The sequence below is a fragment of the Condylura cristata genome, unplaced genomic scaffold (genome assembly GCF_000260355.1).
Source record: "Condylura cristata isolate star-nosed mole 26May11 unplaced genomic scaffold, ConCri1.0 scaffold00004, whole genome shotgun sequence".
NCBI lineage: Eukaryota > Metazoa > Chordata > Mammalia > Eulipotyphla > Talpidae > Condylura > Condylura cristata.
The window spans coordinates 9,986,844-10,004,748 of NW_004567105.1; the positions used below are offsets into that span (position 1 = coordinate 9,986,844).

General features: G+C 42.3%; 1 protein-coding gene across 3 annotated transcripts in view; it reads left to right on the plus strand.

The window, feature by feature from the left end:
• The window catches only part of GLT8D2 (glycosyltransferase 8 domain containing 2), a 26,647-nt gene extending 9,206 nt beyond the window's left edge, over nt 1-17,441 (plus strand). The window contains exons 2-11 of one of the 3 annotated variants that reach the window (XM_012720610.1): nt 1,779-1,906; nt 2,071-2,118; nt 3,023-3,115; nt 5,625-5,796; nt 9,976-10,093; nt 11,842-11,926; nt 12,512-12,624; nt 14,730-14,896; nt 15,395-15,507; nt 17,155-17,441. In XM_012720610.1, the coding sequence (XP_012576064.1) occupies nt 2,094-2,118; nt 3,023-3,115; nt 5,625-5,796; nt 9,976-10,093; nt 11,842-11,926; nt 12,512-12,624; nt 14,730-14,896; nt 15,395-15,507; nt 17,155-17,327 (1,059 nt within the window). In that variant the 5' untranslated portion in view covers nt 1,779-1,906; nt 2,071-2,093 and the 3' untranslated portion in view covers nt 17,328-17,441. Of the gene's footprint in view, nt 1-789; nt 943-1,778; nt 1,907-2,070; nt 2,119-3,022; nt 3,116-5,624; nt 5,797-9,975; nt 10,094-11,841; nt 11,927-12,511; nt 12,625-14,729; nt 14,897-15,394; nt 15,508-17,154 lie in introns of all 3 variants that reach the window. The other 2 variants (XM_012720609.1, XM_012720608.1) reach the window with 2 other exon arrangements.
• Nucleotides 17,442-17,905: the final 464 nt, after the last annotated feature.

Here is a 17,905-nt window from a genome sequence, read left to right on the forward strand (position 1 = left end):
GCCCGGTCTCCGGTCTTCCTTGGACAACTTTCTTTCCCTCACCTCTTGGGTCACCAGAGTCAGTGTGCCCTTGTGTTTGCTTCGACCAGCTTCCCAGGTGGCTGAATTTTGCCCCAGAGCACGATGCTGTGACCTGAGGCTCCAAAAACCCCAAGACAAATGTGGCAAATTTCCTGATCACAGCAGCTTCTCTGGATGGTAAAACACATACCTCTCTTCTGTGACATCTTAGACATCTTAACCCACACGTTGCTTGAGTCAACTTAGCCCAGGGGTTTTAACCTTTAACAGGGATGGACAACCCTCAAAGGATCCATAGATAAATTTTAAAGGATTTCATTACTTCAGAAAGAAAAATAATCTTTATCGTTACTAACCTCATTAAAATCAGACATTTCCTCCAATAGTGGAATCCTGTCACTGCAGTATCTGTCACTTCATCACTAGTAGAAATCAGATATATTTTTTTAAAGATTTATTTATTTATTCATACAGAACTAGGGTACAGGTCAGAGATGTACACTGCTGAGGGGAGCAGTGGGCGGGTCAGGAGAGGTCTTCGCGCCATGTGGTCACCTCCGGTGCAGGCGGGATCGAACTCATGCAGAAGTGGCTTTAGCTTCTTAGTGCTGTGCTTTAACCCGCTGAGCCACCAGGGAGGGCCAGAAATCAGATATTTTAACATCGCAGTGCTCTGTTGCAGGTCTTCACTGGTTTTGCAAGCTTATTGCTATTTCAAGTTAAGTCAAACAGCAGCTCTTCACAGATCTTCCTCCTCCTTACACCCAGTTGCTGCTGGTAGCTGCGGAGTGCCAGGATTCTGATGCATCATTTGCTTGGAACCTTTTTGCTTTCTCTCACTCCCTGGCTGGAGCTAGAACCACCACCCTCCTAGCTATGCACAGAGGATCTTGATCTGATAACAGAGTTTTCTCCCCAAAGGTAATGCTGCTGTAAGTGAAGGGAACTATTACTTTGCCACATTTTTGCACAACTTATATGCATTTAAAGGTAAAACAGAAAACCTGAACAATGGTTTGAGCTTATTGTGACTGACTTTGCTGTCACTCTCCTTTATCATCAGAATTTCTTTGGGAATGTTGGAAAAACATCATTTTATAACGTTAATGAGGACAGAGGGCAGTTAAATTCATTTAAAATAAAATCCAAATGCCTTACAGACACCACTGTTTACCTCTCCCAGCCTGTTCTGGCCGGTCTCCCCCTCAATACACTATATTGCAGTCAAGTGACTTTACTGCAGTATCTAGAATACAACAGGACATTTGCTCTAGCTCTTCCCTTCACCCGGAGCTCTTCTGCACTCGTGACTACCTCATTTGACTCCTACTTTCCCTTCATTCTGTTCAGAAGTCATTTCCTCAGGGAGACGTTTCCTGATTTTTCTTCCCAATGTGCTCTCCACCGCTGTTCATCTTTATCCTGCACCTCTGTTGTGTCCCTTACATAGTCTCATTATTCTGTCACATTTCAAAATGGTTCCTCCATTAGACTGAAAACTCCATGATGATAGGAACAGGGACTGATTTATTCATACGGTGCATTTCTAATTTGTAGCACAAGCTGGGCTTTAATAAGCTCTCAATACTTAATAGATGAATAACTTGAATGTAAAGCAAGCTCATTTTGTTTTTACAAGGGATTCCTGAGGAAATGTAAGATTTGTTACCAAAGGAAGGGTGTTATGATAGCAAAAGAAATAGGCATGACTTGATATTTTAGATTACAAAACATTTTTTTGCTTGATACTTATATAGTGCCTTCTGGTCTACTAACCGAGAGGGTTGGGCCAGCTCATTTTGGAAAGAGTTTAAAAAACGAAAAAAAGCCTGAAGACAAAAAAGATTGCCTATGGTTTGTACAGCCAGAGAAACCAACCGAAGAGGTAAGTGATATTCAAGAAATACTTAGTTTCCCCAGTTCTAGATTCAGCACAGTAGAAAATGATTTGCACAGTCCATAGAAAGTAGACAAAGTTATAGTCTTTAATTGTTCGATGACTTTTGAGTTGATTCTTTTTTAAACAAAAGTTTGTTTTTTAATCCACAGGTCACATTTTTTTGTCCACGTGAATGCACATGGCTTTCTTACGAAAAAGTAAGGTTACAACTTTTGAAAATTGATGGAACAAATAAGTTAGAGCATTGTTTTGATGCTCAGTTTGGGCTTTTTGATTCTAATAAATAGTTTCCAATGGGCAGTTTTGAGCCCTTCATTTCAGAGTGATTCCTGTGGAAAGCTAAGGGTTTTGTTTTGCGATGACATATTGCCTATTCCTTGAAAAAAATCTACTTTTTCATTGAAAGAAACATTCACATTCCTCTCTAACTTAGCATTTGTAATCCTATATTTTTAATCTAAAGAGTCACCTCAAGTTATATAATCCTCAAACTCCATCAAAACATGGATTTGTCCCTGATTGTAGATCCAGCAGTTGGTGAGTCTGTGGGAAAAGAGCTGTTACCCTCAAGACAGCGTTGTCCCATGAAACAAATAAAAATATACGACGGGTGCAGTTAGATTTGGATTTCAGATAAACTATAACAATTTTTACTGTAAGTGGATCCTATATTCCTTCACCTCTTACTCAGGACAAGAATTTTCTGCACTCCATTCTTAACCAGTGGTTGTATTAACTGAGAAACAGCTGTATTATAACAGCTAAGATCTTACAGTCAAATAAGCACTGGCTGACTATCAGGGTTATTTAAGTGTGGGCTAGTATTAGAAACAAAGTGTTCATCCGCGGAGGCAAAGTTAATGTGGTAGCCTCTGCCTTCAGACTGCCTGGGTCTAGCTCTGGACCCTCCTTAACGACTGCTGTGTACCCATGAGCATCAAGGATCATCCCAGGCTCTCTCTTAATTCCACATGCTCTGAGCTACAGGAAGGATTCCTGGCCAGCGCCTGGCCTGTCAGGAAAGGCGTTACTCACACAGCTGTTCTGAACTTGTCCACAATTTCAAATTAAAACTTGAGTGTGTTTCTATTTTTATTTCAGTTAATCAGGTGTTGCTGTTTCTTTTGATTGTGACGCTCTGTGGGATTCTGTATAAGAAAGTTCACAAAGCGATGGTGCTCAAGAATGAAGCAGGTACGCAAAGGGAAATCAGCCAGTCACCCAAAGACTGTGAGACTCCTCTATAGGCGATATTAAGACCTGTTGGTCACCAGGGGTCAGGGGAGGGACTGTGGGGAGTTTCAGTTTTACAAGTTGAACAATCCTGGGGCTGATGGTGGTGATGTTCGCATTACAGTGTGAAAGGATTTAATGCCCCTGAGCTGTGCCCTTATGCATGGTTAGGATGGCAGATTTCACTTTAAGGGTATTTATCACCATAGAGAAATTTATTTTTTTCTTTTAATTTTTTTATTATATTAGTTTATTTTTACATATTTTTGTGCATTTTTCCATCTCAGTTGCAATCCCCTTGGGTTTCCCATCACCATATCGCCCATGTGCCATCACCATAGTCCAGTACATTGAGAAATTTATTTTAAAAATGAAGCAGGTAAGCATGGATCCCTCCAGATGAGCTAAGAAAGTGCTTTAATGTCTCCCATTAAGTCCTTTCAGTCTCTGGACTCAGACATGGGCAACGAATCAGGCAGCTATGCTCTAGAAAGATCTGTGCACCTCAGACGTTAGCATGGATGGAAATCACACAGGGGCTGTTCAAACACAAAGTTTTGTTTTTAATCAGCACCTGAGTACTTGCATTTCTGATAAGCTCCCCATGGGTGCAGCTGTCCAGTTCTTGCTCCCCACTTGCAGTGGCTGTCTCTCTTCCTGCAGAGTTTCTCAAATACTTTCTTCTCTCCCCTCCCTGCTGGTTCACCCCCACCAGGGCACCAGCTGCCTCCTAACTCAACTTTAAAAGATTCTGTGTTAATCTTAGATGCTCTCCCATTTGCTCTGAGGTGGCCCATTTCCCTCCTCAAGGGTAAATTTCTGAGAAGGCAAAATCAGCTCACACAGTCAAGCTGCACAAAAACTAACAAGGGCGAGTACAGTGTTTATTATATATATATATATATTTTTTAAAGATTTATTTATTTGTGCATACAGAACTGGGGTACAGGCCAGAGGCTCAGGGGCAGCGAGAGGCTTCACCAGAGACAGAGTAGGGAGCAGAATAGGCAGATCGACGAAGTACACTGCTGAGGGGAGCAGCGGGCGGGTCAGGAGAGGTCTGCCACGCCATGTGGTCACCTCCAGGGCAGGCGGGAATCGAACTCATGCGGAAGCGGCTTTAGCTTCTTAGTGCTGTGCTTTAACCCGCTGCGCCACCAGGGAGGGCCATGTTTATTATATTTTTAATGATTTTACTCTTAATACTAGTCAAGCTTATATACTCACGTAGGGAAAATATGCAAGGGAAAAATATTACCTGTAGCTGTAGTGGCCAAAGACAAGTACAATTACCATTCTGTGTGTGACATGCATTCATTTCACACTTTTTTTTCCTCTTAAGTGAGAGTCTTTAGACACACACCAGTGAACAAAACAATGAACTTACTCTTGCCCTGTTGAGATATAGTGATGCCAGAATGTGCTGCTACAGAGCAGTATTTTATATCATAGCCAAAACTCAGAAGAATATTGCATTATTTATCTTGTATGTGAGTCAGGCCCTTTCTTTTACCTCTTTTCGCTTGCAATTAACTTTTGAGACTCAACTAGGGAATAAAGAAAGGAAGATCACAAACAGCCTACATTATAGCACTCAGACAAGGTAGACATCCCAAGTGAGGGAAGAGAACGTGTCATTTCTTCACGTTTTAACTGCGATTGCTAGGATATCCAATTGACTTCTTTAAAAAAAGCACTGAGATAATAGTGACATAAGCAAAATGGAAGGAATTTTGTCCTTTTATTAACATTTAATTTTTTTACATTGCTGTTCCTTTTTGTACAGTATTTGATGTCTCCTCTTAAGTGTAGTCCCTGTAAACATCCCACCATCCCATCACCTGTTAATGATCCCCATAGTCCCTTGTGCTCTTCTTGCCCATTTTAATCCTTTCTTCTCCTCACCCACTGCTTTAAGCGTCAGATTTATAGTTGCCTACAAGTTTTATCTGTTTTTTTGGCCTACAAGATACAAGTTTGTTTTCTCTCTCAAGGGATGTTTGATGTGCCACCCAGTGAGCTAGATGCAATCATTCAGATCAAGATTCGTTCTATTTAATGATTCTGTTGTCCTTAACAGGAATTTTGGCACCTCGTGATCCAAAGTGGCTGCTCTAACTCCAGCCATCATCTCAGCATACCAGTCCATGGCCATAATAAGGGGAAAAAAAGGGCCATAATAAGTCAGTTTGTTTAAGACAAACCCTTCACATTACTTGCACTGATAACCCATTGATCAGAACTTGATCTCATAGAGCTGCAAGGGAGTCAGGCATAGTTGGTGGCTGGCTCTGCATCGGGTAAAATTCCAACATTCTATTTCTAAGGGGAGGAAGAGAAACTAGATATTGGAAAGCAATCTGTAGCCTCTTCTGCACTATGCTATCTTCACTCAGGAGTGTGCAAAACAAGTTAACTGACTACAGTGAAATTCCTTTGTGTTCTAAGACACTGATTTTGATGTTTCCAGATGACGACTCTGAGACACCAGAGGAAGTGGAAGAGGAAATTCCGGTGGTGATCTGTGCAGCAGCAGGGAGAATGGGCGCGGCCATGGCTGCCATCAATAGCATCTACAGCAACACCGACGCCAACATTTTGTTCTATGTAGTTGGACTCCGGAATACTTTGTCTCGAATACGGTAATCTGTGTGGGGTTTTTGATTTTCTTTAATCTTCCTTCTTCCTTTTTATCCTCATATGAATTATTTTCTTTTGGCTTGCTAAATGTTATTCAAGTGAATGAGGGTATAACCTGAGATTTAGTTGGTTGTATATGTTGACAAACACATTGCTGAGCTGAAAAAATTAATTCCTTATTAATTTCTGGTAGGGCAGTGTATCATCCTACAGAAACAAGTTGTTTAATAACTTAGGAATGCCAAGTTTATATAATATTCTGTCTTTCTACATGGCTTCTTTCTTCTCTGCTTTCTTAGTCAGCTTACTATAGTTCATCATTGTCACTAATTATAATTTTTGAATTACAAACTGTTCCATTTCCTATCATATACCATGTTAGAGAATAAAATATAGTTAGATTTAGAAGTAATAAGCAGAAAATCAAATTTTAAAGGAATTGTTTAAATGCAGGCTATTTGTATAATCTTTGTATGGAGCATGGCTCCCTGAGCCCAAATATCATAAGAAAAAGTCAACCAATTTGACTGCATAACACTTAAAAGCATATAATAATGAAAAACTTCATAAGTAATATTAATTACACTATCAGGTGAAATTTTATCAACATGTATGTAAACAAAAGACCAGTCCCCCAAATATATATATACTTCTTAGAAAAAAAGCTTTAGAAGCATAAACATTAATTGAAAACTGGGCATAGAAGAAATACTCACAGAAGAAAAAATATGCAAACCACATGGTCAGCAACAGATGTTCTGCATTACTAATACAGAAGTATAAAATAAAACAGCAATAATGTAATTTTGCACTTACTAGGATGGTAAAAATTAAATAGTACACTATTCAGGTAGGAAATTGAACATGTTTATTCTTTGTTTATATCAAGTACACTTTGCAAATTGGGTGATACGTCAAGATCTATTAAAGGGATACGTGTGTATATAGTTCAACTCATTATCCCATTTCCACTGTTAGGAATCTGTGCAGCAGAAATTCTAGCACATATTACCAAAACATATGTACAACAAAGTTAATTTCAGCATTGTGGGAAATAATACACAAAAATGGCTTAGTGCTTAGCTGTCCATCAATGGAAGAGTATTTAAGTGTACTGGGGATATGACCTGACTGTTAAAAAAGAAAAAAGGTAACGTGCATATACTGACATGGAAGCAGATTGTTGTCACGTGGAAAATGCCAGTTGCTGTATCAGCATGTGGAATGGCCCATGTTATGAAGGCCATTGACTGCTGTAGCAGAATACCATAGACCCGGGCTTATCAGTAGTAGAAACTGATTTCTCAAGTTCTGGAGCCTGGGAAGTGCAAGATAAAGGTGCTAGCAGATGTGATGTCTAGTTAGAGGAGGCTTTCCAACAAGAACCCACTTTCTGTTTGAAAGAGGCTGCTCTGGGCTGGGTTCTAAACAGGGAGGAGGGGCCTAGGGAGTTCCTGGGGTCTCTTTCACAAGGCACTAAACTCATTCAAGAGGGCTTTACACTCATGACCTAATCACCTCCCAAAGCGCTCACCTCAATACCACACACTGGGGATGAGTTTTCATTTTATGAATTTAAGACACAAGAAGCAAACACAACAATGAGCCTGTAACAATGAAGATCAAAAACGCCAAACTATAAATGTGAACATGTACATATATTTGTCTCTGTAGAGGGAAAGACCCCCAATTGGAAAGCTGCCCAATTGTTAACAGTGACTATCTCGGGGTTGGGGGGCAGGTGGGAGCAGAGATAAAGGGATGTTCAAAGTGTTTTGGTTACATCCATGGTTCATTAAGGAGAAGGTCTTAATGAATGTATTTATGGATGACTTTTACAATGAAATGTCTTCTGGAATAGCAGCACTAGACTTTACCCCAATCTAAATGTACTTTGGCTACTGAGAGCTGTCTAGCTCTTCTTGCGTTTTCTAGCTTTCTCTTTGTCAATTCTCACTCTCCTCTATCACTTATTACTGCCAATTATACCTCAATGGGAATGAAAGCAGATAACCAACCCAAAAGGGTGACATAGGCAGTGTGTTCCCAGTAAGGGTTTCAAAGAGAATAGTGAGCCCCAATACTTTATGACGTTTGCACTGTTTCGCATTCTTGGTTGTCTAATTCACCACACCATTAAAATATTTTAAAAACTCTTCTCATTGATGTATAACTCAAAATTTAAAAATTGTCTAAGGCCCTTCCTGGTGGCGCCACAGGTTAAAGCGCAGCACTGCAAGCAAGCAGCAACTGCTTTAGTGCTGAGTTCCATCCCTGGCCCTGGAGCTGACCCACATGGTGTGGCAGACCTCTCCTGGCCCGCCTGCTGCTCCCCTCAGCAGTGTACTTCGTCCATCTGCCTGTTCTGCTCCCCACTCTGTCTCTGGTGAATCCTCTCACCACCCCTGCACCTCTGGCCTGCACCCTAGTTTTGTATGCACAAATAAATAAATCTTTTTTTTAATTATCTAATTCCCTTGCTCTACTCATGAAATCATCATTTGGATGTGCTAGTTCAAGTCTCTTGCCTATACTGAATTGAGTTGTCTAAATCTTTCTTATTGACATGACTTTTTTTGGGGAGGGCACTTTTATTGATGCTGTGTGAATGATTGATTTTTATGGTTCCAAGTTCACAGATCTATTTTTTTTAAAGATTTATTTATTTATTCATACAGAACTGGGGTACAGGCCAGAGATGCGGAGAGTGAGAGGATTCACCAGAGACAGAGTGGGGAGCAGAACAGGCAGATCGACGAAGTACACTGCTGAGGGGAGCAGCGGGCGGGTCAGGAGAGGTCTGCCACGCCATGTGGTCACCTCCGGGGCAGGCGGGAATCGAACTCATGAGGAAGCGGCTTTAGATTCTCAGTGCTGTGCTTTAACCTGCTGCGCCACCAGGGAGGGCCTACAGATCTATTTTTTTAACATATCTTAAGTTTATATTTCCTTTTTAAAAAGAAAAAAACTATTTATTTATGCATACAGAACTGGGGGTACAGACCAGAGAGGTGTGTGGGGGTGAGAAGATTCACCAGAGATAGAGTGGGGAGCAGAACAGGCAGATGGACTGAAATACTCTGCTGAGGGGAGCAGTGGGCAGGTCAGGAGAGGTCTGCTGTGCCATGTGGGTCAACTCCCTGGCCAGGGATTGAACTCATGCTGTAGTGCTATGCTTTAACCTGTTACACCACCAGGAAGGGCCCTGTAGATTTGTTATTTGTTCCTAAGATTTTTCTCTTTTGTTGCTTTTTTAAAAAAAAGATTTATTTATTTATGCACATAGAACTGGGGTACAGGACAGTGGTGCAAAGGTTGAGAGGATTTACCAGAGACAGAGTGGGGAGCAGGACAGGCGGATCGATAAAGTACACTGCTGAGGGGAACAGCGGGCAGGTCAGGAGAGGTCTGCCTCGCCATGTGGGTCACCTCCGGGGCAGGTGGGGAATGAACTCATGCGGAAGTGGCTTTAGCTTCTTAGTGCTTTAACTCACCACACCACCAGGGAGGGCCCTTTTGTTGCTTTTTAATCAAGCACAAATACTCCCCATGCGAATTTAGTCAATGAAAGTTTTCTTTTGAAGTTATTTCTACCAAGAATCTTAACGATGAATTGGATAAAAAGAGTTCTGCATGACTGAAAAAATGTAAGGGTAGATGCTGGGGTCAGGAGGAGAAGACAGGAATGAGGACAGATGGGGAAGCCTGAGAGATAGAGACAAAGACAAGGGGAAATTCAGATCATCCTTGGAGTCAAAGCAGCCGAATTATAATGACGTCATTCACAGGAGAACATTCAGCACGTCCCACTTCATAAAATTACAGCCCTGTTCGCACATGGCGAAGATTGTACTGACAACCACAGATGTTGCTTTATGAGACAGGGACACTTGTTCTTTCAGTTTCCTGTGGATCTGGGGAGGGGGCATTTGGTTATTGCTCTCTAGCTTCATTTCCTTTGCTGGAAGAATATGTGAATGTCAATAAAATTTTAAAAAGGGAAAGACCAGATTGGGGGGGTGGAGGAGGACTGGGAGCAGAAAGATTTATAGACTGAGCTCTACTGAGACTACACACATTTTATTTTTAACTTTTTAAGAAAGCCACAGATTGATTCTGAGGCAATAGGCAAATTGAGGGAAGGTTGGAGGTGTGCACTAAGTGTTCTGTCATCTCTTTAGAAAATGGATTGAGCATTCTAAACTGAGAGAAATAAACTTTAAAATTGTGGAATTCAACCCGATGGTCCTCAAAGGGAAGATCAGACCAGACTCATCAAGGCCCGAATTGCTCCAGCCTGTGAGTAGGAATCTTTGCATGGCAGGGACAGTCCTAGGGGAGAACCTTGCTCAATGTGGAATGGTAGTTGCTGGCACACAGATGGAATGTTCCAGCAGCCTCCCAGTTAGTGTGCCACCAACCCCACTTATTTATAATTTATAAGCCACCTGCACCAGAAAGGATTCAAGATGTGTTACATAAATATAATGAGAAATGAAGTATAAGAAAACATAAGATGTATCATGTGTATGAATGTGAGGTGAGGAGCTGGGGACCGCAAAGGGAGGCCAGAAAAAATATCCCCAAGTCACAGGTTGTGTGTGCTGCAATTAGACATTAAATTTAACTTAGAACAGCCTAGTAGCTAAGGAAAAATAGCATGACGGATTATAGACGTCATAGAATGGACTAAAACAATATTTCCAGGAGACGCCAACTTTTCCCTACCTTTGGGAATCTTTATTTTATTAAAAGTTCTTACACAAGAGCCCTCCTACTAAAGATTAGTGTTTTTGATGGCAAAACCAGAAAACACAGCATAAAATTGTAGTTGTTCCTTAAACCCGCTCTTGAAAATGCACTAAATTCTAAACCCTTTTTACAAGGTTTTTTTCCTCAGCTCGGGAGATTTATTCTCACAGTGAAGCTGAGTGGGGACTTTGGATTAAAGAGTCATGTGACTACAACTCCCACTTGCCCCAAGTTTCTCTCACTTTGTCTGGCCCAAGAAGAGGTGGAACATGTTGGGATGATGCCTGTGTCTGTGGTATGTGCGCATGTGTGGGATGTTGTATGTATGTGTGTGGTGTGTGTATGCACATGGTGTGTGTATGCTATGTGGGGTGTGTATGTGGGGGGTCTGTGGTGTGTGTGTGGTGTGTATGGTACACGTGTAGTGTTTATGTATGCATTTGAGGTGTGTGGTGTGTATGTGTATCGATTGTGTGTGTTTGTGGCATGTGGTGTGTATGTGTGTATGTATTTGGTGTGTGTGGAATATATGTGTGGTGTGTATATATACATTTGTGGTGTGTGGTGTGTATGTATATAGGCTGTGTGCATTTGTGGTGTGTATGTGTGGTGTGTATATGTGTATTTATGTGGTATGTGTATGTGTGGTGAGTGTGATATGCATACACACATGTGTGGTGCATGTGGTATGTGGCATGTACACTTGTGGTATGCGTGTGGTATGTACATGTGTGGTGCATGTGGTGTGTGGCATGTACATGTGTGCTGTGTGTGGTGTGGTGTGTGTGGTGTGTACGTGTGTGGTGTGTGGTATATATGTGTATGGTGTGTATGTGTGTGGTGTGTATGTGTGTGGTGTGTATGCATGTGGTGCGTGTGGTATGTGTGTGTGGTGTGTGTGGTGTGTGCCTGCTCCTGCCCTCGTGTTTAAGGCTGATCTCCTTCACAACCGTCATAACTGCTGAGTAGAAGAGGGCAGCTCCGTGCGGCCTAACAGCCTGGTGAGGGAGCCTCCATGACCTTCAGCTGCAGCACTTCAGAGATGACGGTGGCAGAGCCCCAGCCACCTGGGGTTTGCTTCTTGAACCGCTAACTGTCCAGTGCTGGTTTCGGCCACAGATGAGTCAGGTGCCAGAAAAAAATCTCTGGGGAGGCATCTTTGCAGCCCTTTTTCTGTCATGCTCTAGACATGGACCGAGCTGAGGCCACCGTCCAGCCGACCCTCCAGCACCCCTAGAAGGCACCCAGCCCCGCTTCCTTCCCATCACCATGCTTTTGTTTGTTTGTTTTAACAGCTGAACTTTGTTCGATTTTATCTCCCTCTGCTCATCCACCAACATGAGAAAGTCATCTACTTGGATGATGATGTAATAGTGCAAGGTACTTGCCAACTGTCAAGAACACCAGGAGAAGGAGCAGCTGGTGAACCACTGTGTCTCTTCATTTTCCAAGTAGCCATTTGCCTAGTGACTCCGTGTGCTGCTTAAAGTGGGAGTGTAGTAAATTGGCGTAAACATGGGACAATTTTGAAGAGACGGGTTGATAATCACTTCCCTGGACAGTTCGCTTTCTGGGTGCGCCTCTATGCCAACAGCTATAGTAAATAGCTCGGTGGCCTTTCCTTTCTCTGCACCCTGTGACAGAGGGGGATCACGTCTCCCGATGACAAGCTTTGGCTTGTACGTGTTGCTTTCTCCTTCTTACCATATGCAAACAGACACTGGCAACAGGAACAACTGAAAGAAAGAAACCTGGCCAGGGCATATGTGTGAGTTCATTATCTTTCCTAGGTAGATACAAGGTACTTTATCAAGTAAATTGCCAACCCACTTGATGTCAGGGACCACATGCTCTCTTCTTGCCCCTTCCTCCCATAGCAAAGTTGGGGATTATCTAAGCTCTAAGACTCCGATTTAGCCCCTCATGAACGCTAGAATATTGCAACTCCTGTGTTTCTAAATGCAGGTGATATCCAAGAGCTATATGACACCACCTTGGCCCTGGGCCATGCAGCCGCTTTTTCAGGTGACTGTGACCTGCCCTCGGCTCAGGACACGCACGGACTCGTGGGGCTGCAGGTGGGTCCTCTGTCTTGGGGACTGGTCTCCCCCACCTCCCGCTGCTGTTCCTCCCCGCCTCCACAGGACTGCAGGCTACTGTGAGAAGCACCAGTCTGGGCGGCTGGTGCGAGCATGGGCCTGGGCTGGAGGTTCTGGGCCCCTGCATGTATTGCCACCCCACCCTCCACAGGTTACTAAATCCTGCCCGTCCCTCTTTCCTGGCCTGAAGATGGCCAGCCATGGCAACAGTATTTATTTTGTTATGTGTGGCACGAGAGCTCTGATGAAATAGCATGCTGTCCCAGCATCCAGCGTGGAGTGCTTCCAAAATGACAGCTGTCATCTATGGGGCTGGTAATCACACTGTTAGATATAGTGTTTTCTGAGAAAGACTCCAGAAAACGCAGGTTCTATTTTCAGAATTTTGACCATCACTTTTTCTTCCTTTCATTCGAAGAAAATACTGATTATTGTTTCAGGGGAAAGAGTTCCTCAGGCTGGAGGAAATGAGAAAAGCTGAACCAACATGTAATGCCTAAACCACGGATGGCTTAAAATACTAGATGCTATTATGAACCTAAGGCTGTTTCTCCAACATCGTTCCAGGAAATACTTTCATATGTGTGACATTTAAGACGTGACCCACTTTAGGGCCCAGACCCAACTGTGTCAAAATCTCAGCTCCATCTGACTTAGTAGCTTTGTGACTCTGGGCAAACTGCTAAACCAATTTTCTCTCTTCTTTGTCAAATAACGGTATTAACGGTATTTCCCTTGTACAGCTATTGTGAGAATTAAGATGTGAATTTATTGTCTGCAATTAATGCAATGCAGATAAAGTTTTAGGGCAGTGCTTAGCACATAATTTGCAAGTCATGTCTTTTCCCCATCACATTTGAGCATTACAGTGAGGTGGACTGTTGGCCAGGTCCTGCTTCATTCAGATTACATTCATCCAACATCTACCTATTGAGGGCTTGTTATGTGTCTGACACTGTTTTCGGTACCAGTAAGAAAGTAAGCAAAACGAAAACTCCTTCCTTTTTGTAGTTTACATTCTAGTGGGAAGAGTCATTCAGAAAAAAGGGAAAATGGAGATGGGCTTGTGTTTTAAATTGCACAATCAGGGATGGTTAACTGAGATTGTGTGGCTGCATCCAGCACTGAAAGAACGGAAGCAAACACCTAAGCAGATACCCAGGGATGGTTAACTGAGATTGTGTGGCTGCATCCAGCACTGAAAGAACGGAAGCAAACACCTAAGCAGATACCTGGAAAGAGGTAGCAGTAGCAAGTGCAAAGGCCCTGAGTCAGGGGGTCTACCTTGTTTATACAAGGAAGGAGGTCAGTGTGACAGAAGGATCAAGGGGGAGAATGACAGAAGTTGATGAGGTGGTGTGGCAGATGTAGGTCATTTTAGGAGCTTTGAACGAGATGGGAAATCACTGGATGGCCCTGAGCAGATGAGTAACAAAGACTACAGTGGAGTTGAAAGGGTAAAGCAGGGAAATGGGCTTTAGGAGCATGAGAAGTCCAGTGAGTCGGAATGATGGCCTGGGCCAAGAAGGAAGCAGTAGAGGCCATGAGAAGTGGTCTGTTTCTGTGTGTATTTTGGAAGATGGGATCACAAGCATTTGCTGTCATTTGGATGAAGAGGGAAAAAAGAGGTGTCAAGGACAAACTAATGACCTAGGATATTTTGTGCCACTACCTGGCAGGACTGAGTTGCCATTAACTGAAGAGGGACAGCTTGCAGGAAGCAGGCTTGGCATACCATCCATTTGGAGATGTAAGCCAGAGCGGCTGTGTAAGCACCCAGCCTCCAAGAGTCAGAGAGTTGGCAGACAGAGAAGCTGGCTCCAGAGAGGTCAGGGCTCTCTCTACGCCACTAGTGGCCAGAGCCCAGTCTGGATCAGGCTCTCTGGGGAGTCAGTGCTAGAAGAGACAGGAACAGGTGCTGGGAAGGACACTTGGGACCCGAGACAAGGGGAAACCAGCAAAGAAAACCAGAAATGACCATTCACACTGGAGATGTAGAAATACCACACAATGGTTTCATGAAAATAAACGTTTTCCAGAAGTGAGATCCGCTGGTCAAGCGCATGCATGCTGTTGCTTTGCAGACCACGTACATGGGCTATCTGGACTACCGCAAGAAGACCATAAAGGACCTGGGCATCAGCCCCAGCACTTGCTCTTTCAATCCTGGTGTGATCGTTGCCAATATGACAGAATGGAAGCACCAGCGAATCACCAAGCAGCTGGAGAGGTGGATGCAAAAAAATGTGGAGTATGTAGAAATCTCATGTTATTTTTTTCGATGCTCCAGAACAAAGTCAATTAATTTTCTATGCATAACTCAGGGGTTAGAAATGTTTGTGCCACCCCCGGTGGCACAAGGGGTTAAGTCTCCCTGGTGGCACAAGGGGTTAAATCTCCCTGGTGGCTGCAGCTTGCTTGCAGTGCTGTGTCCTTACCCATAGCACCACCAGGAAGGGCCCCTTGTTCACCTTTTTATCTGGGTATTGTTATTTCCATTAGTCTTGATATTGTAGTGAAGTTACTCTACAATCAATAATGTAGAATCAGCATTTGATCTTCTGTGTAGGCAAAATACTAATGTTGTGAATCTAGATGAGAAAAATGGGAGTTTGTCGTTTGACAATTTTTTAAACAAAAGTTGAAAAAAAATGAAAGACCATAGTCCAATGATATAATGAGCATTATTACTTTAGAAGATTGGACTTGATTGGACTCCAGGCCAAAGGTTTGCTTTTCTGTTCCGTAGGGAAAATCTCTACAGCAGCTCTCTGGGAGGAGGGGTGGCGACCTCCCCAATGCTGATCGTGTTTCATGGGAAACACTCCACCATCAACCCCCTGTGGCACATCAGGCACCTGGGTAGGTGTTTTAAACAAGGCAGTATGCATTCCAGTGACCCAGTGAGCTACAGCACCAGGTTCTCCAATATGAACCCTCCAGGTGACTACTGAGGTGTCCTCGGGCTTGTTACCTGACACTGCTAGCTTTGATTTCTCCAAAGATGCAGCTGATAAAAGTGCTGCTGCAGTTTCTGGGAATTCATGAAAAGCAATCAAGAGTCATGCTTAGCAGATAGGTGTGCTCCTATCTGCTAAGCTAGAACGCTGTCAAAATGACTTTACATGCCTTCGTGGCTCTTGTCCAGTGGCCGACAGTGGACAAAGCCAAATGAATTGGTCATGACTTAACATGAACTCAAGGCAGCTGTCAGTGCATCTTTTTAGTTGTTTTCTCTGTGCTTTGTTAGTTTTTAATGCACTCTTCACTACAGACAGGCAAGGTTCTTGTACAGGCAGGAATGCCCTTTCTAATACCGATGATCTTGACCAAGCTGTTCCGTCTCCTGTGCTTCACTTTCTTCTTTGTAAATTGAAGACTTTTATATAGTGCTTAAAAGGAAGAAACTATCTAACACATGCAAATTCTTTAGAACAGTCTGTGAAGACACCTTCACATTCATTGAAGTAGCCACAATCCCAATGGGTCAGTCCTACTTGGAAATCGATGACCTTTTAAATTTCTAAGAGGTAACTAACATATTCTTGTTTCTGCAATGCCCTGAGTGGGATCCAGATTTTGCTGCCAAAGAAGTTACTAAAAATCATTGTTTTCAGATATTTGGGGCTATTTTAAAATTGGAGACAATTTGGGGTTTATGTTTATCAGGTACCTACTGTATTACCAAGACGGGGCTAGGTTCTGATGATCAAGGTGAGCATTGATTCCAATTCCCAGGTAATCCTGCAGAGTGCATGTCCCCGTTCTCCTTTTCAAAAGGACAAACTGTGGAAGCTAAACTGAATTCCTGTCACAGTGATTTTGTATAGATTTGCTTCTGCCTCATTGTCAGAACCTTCCAATTTTCCTGAGCATAACTACACCCACGAGATGGGGAAGTTAAAAACATGAGTATTCTACCTAACTTGTTTTATAACGTTGGATTCACTCTTAAGTTAAACATCAATATTTTCATGTGCTGAATGTACAGAAAACCCCATCAAAGTAAAGTGTCTATCAAAAATGTCCAGAAGGAAATAGCTATTTGGAACTAAGATGGATAAGGTTAAGAGTATTTTATGGTCTTGGGACAGACTCAAAATTACATTTTTTGAAATATCTAACTTAACTGACGAGAAGGGGCAGAATCTTTCCAAGGGAAAGACAGAATTTTTCTTTGCAGAAGGGCCTATGTTGGTGCTGATTTTAGAATCAAGGATGGTCTGGCAAAATAAATCTGCACACAAGTCATTTGAAAGGTAATTTCATTTTAGTGGTTTGGAAGCAAAAAGCCATTTAACAGTAAAGTATATTAATTTTGGGTTTAAACAGGGACGCTTAAGATTAAAAAATTTCTGAAACACAGGTAAAACAAAAAGCCCTTTATTTTTGGAATTAAGAGATGAAGATGTCCCACTTCACTCCTTTGATTTTTACCAGGAAGTCGTATTCACTTTCAATATGAAACTTTAGTTTCCTAACGAGTCTATTATTTTCCTCTAAACAAAGGCTGGAGTCCAGACGCCACATATTCAGAGCATTTTCTGCAGGAGGCTAAATTACTGCACTGGAATGGAAGACACAAGCCCTGGGACTTCCCGAGTGTTCACAACGGCTTATGGGAAAGCTGGTTTGTTCCTGACCCTGCAGGGGTCTTTAAGCTCAATCACCACAACAGCTGATACAACACGACGTTATGAACATACCCGGTACAAAAACGTGGAATGGTCCACCTGTAGCCTCCCAGGACGTTGTTCTTTATGAGCAGGATCTTTTACACAATTCAGATATAAAAAACAAAACTCCTGAGTGCAAACTGTATCTTGGACAACAGGACTGATTTATTTCCTCTTGGAAATCAAGATGAGGCAAAGTATATCATTGCAAAGAAAGAAACTCATCTAGAGAGCAGCAATTAATCTGTTTAACTCTGCATTACAATTAAATCCACACACTTAAAAATTTTTCTAAATGTATTTTTCACATGTAGGTGTTTTTTAATGGGCTGCCAGTTTTGTCTTTTGTAGACTAATATATTTTTTACGAATGTCTGAAAAAATAAAGTATTCATAGATTTTTATCATGCGTCTTATTCAACATGTTAAGTATGATAGAAGGTAAACTGATCTTAGGCTTAAAGGGAAAAAGAATACCACTAAGTCTTGCTAGAAAAAAATCTACATTGAAAGGATAATCATTTTGAACATTTTTTATTGTAAAAACCATCAGACTTTTAAAGGAATGTAAACACTTTTTCAAT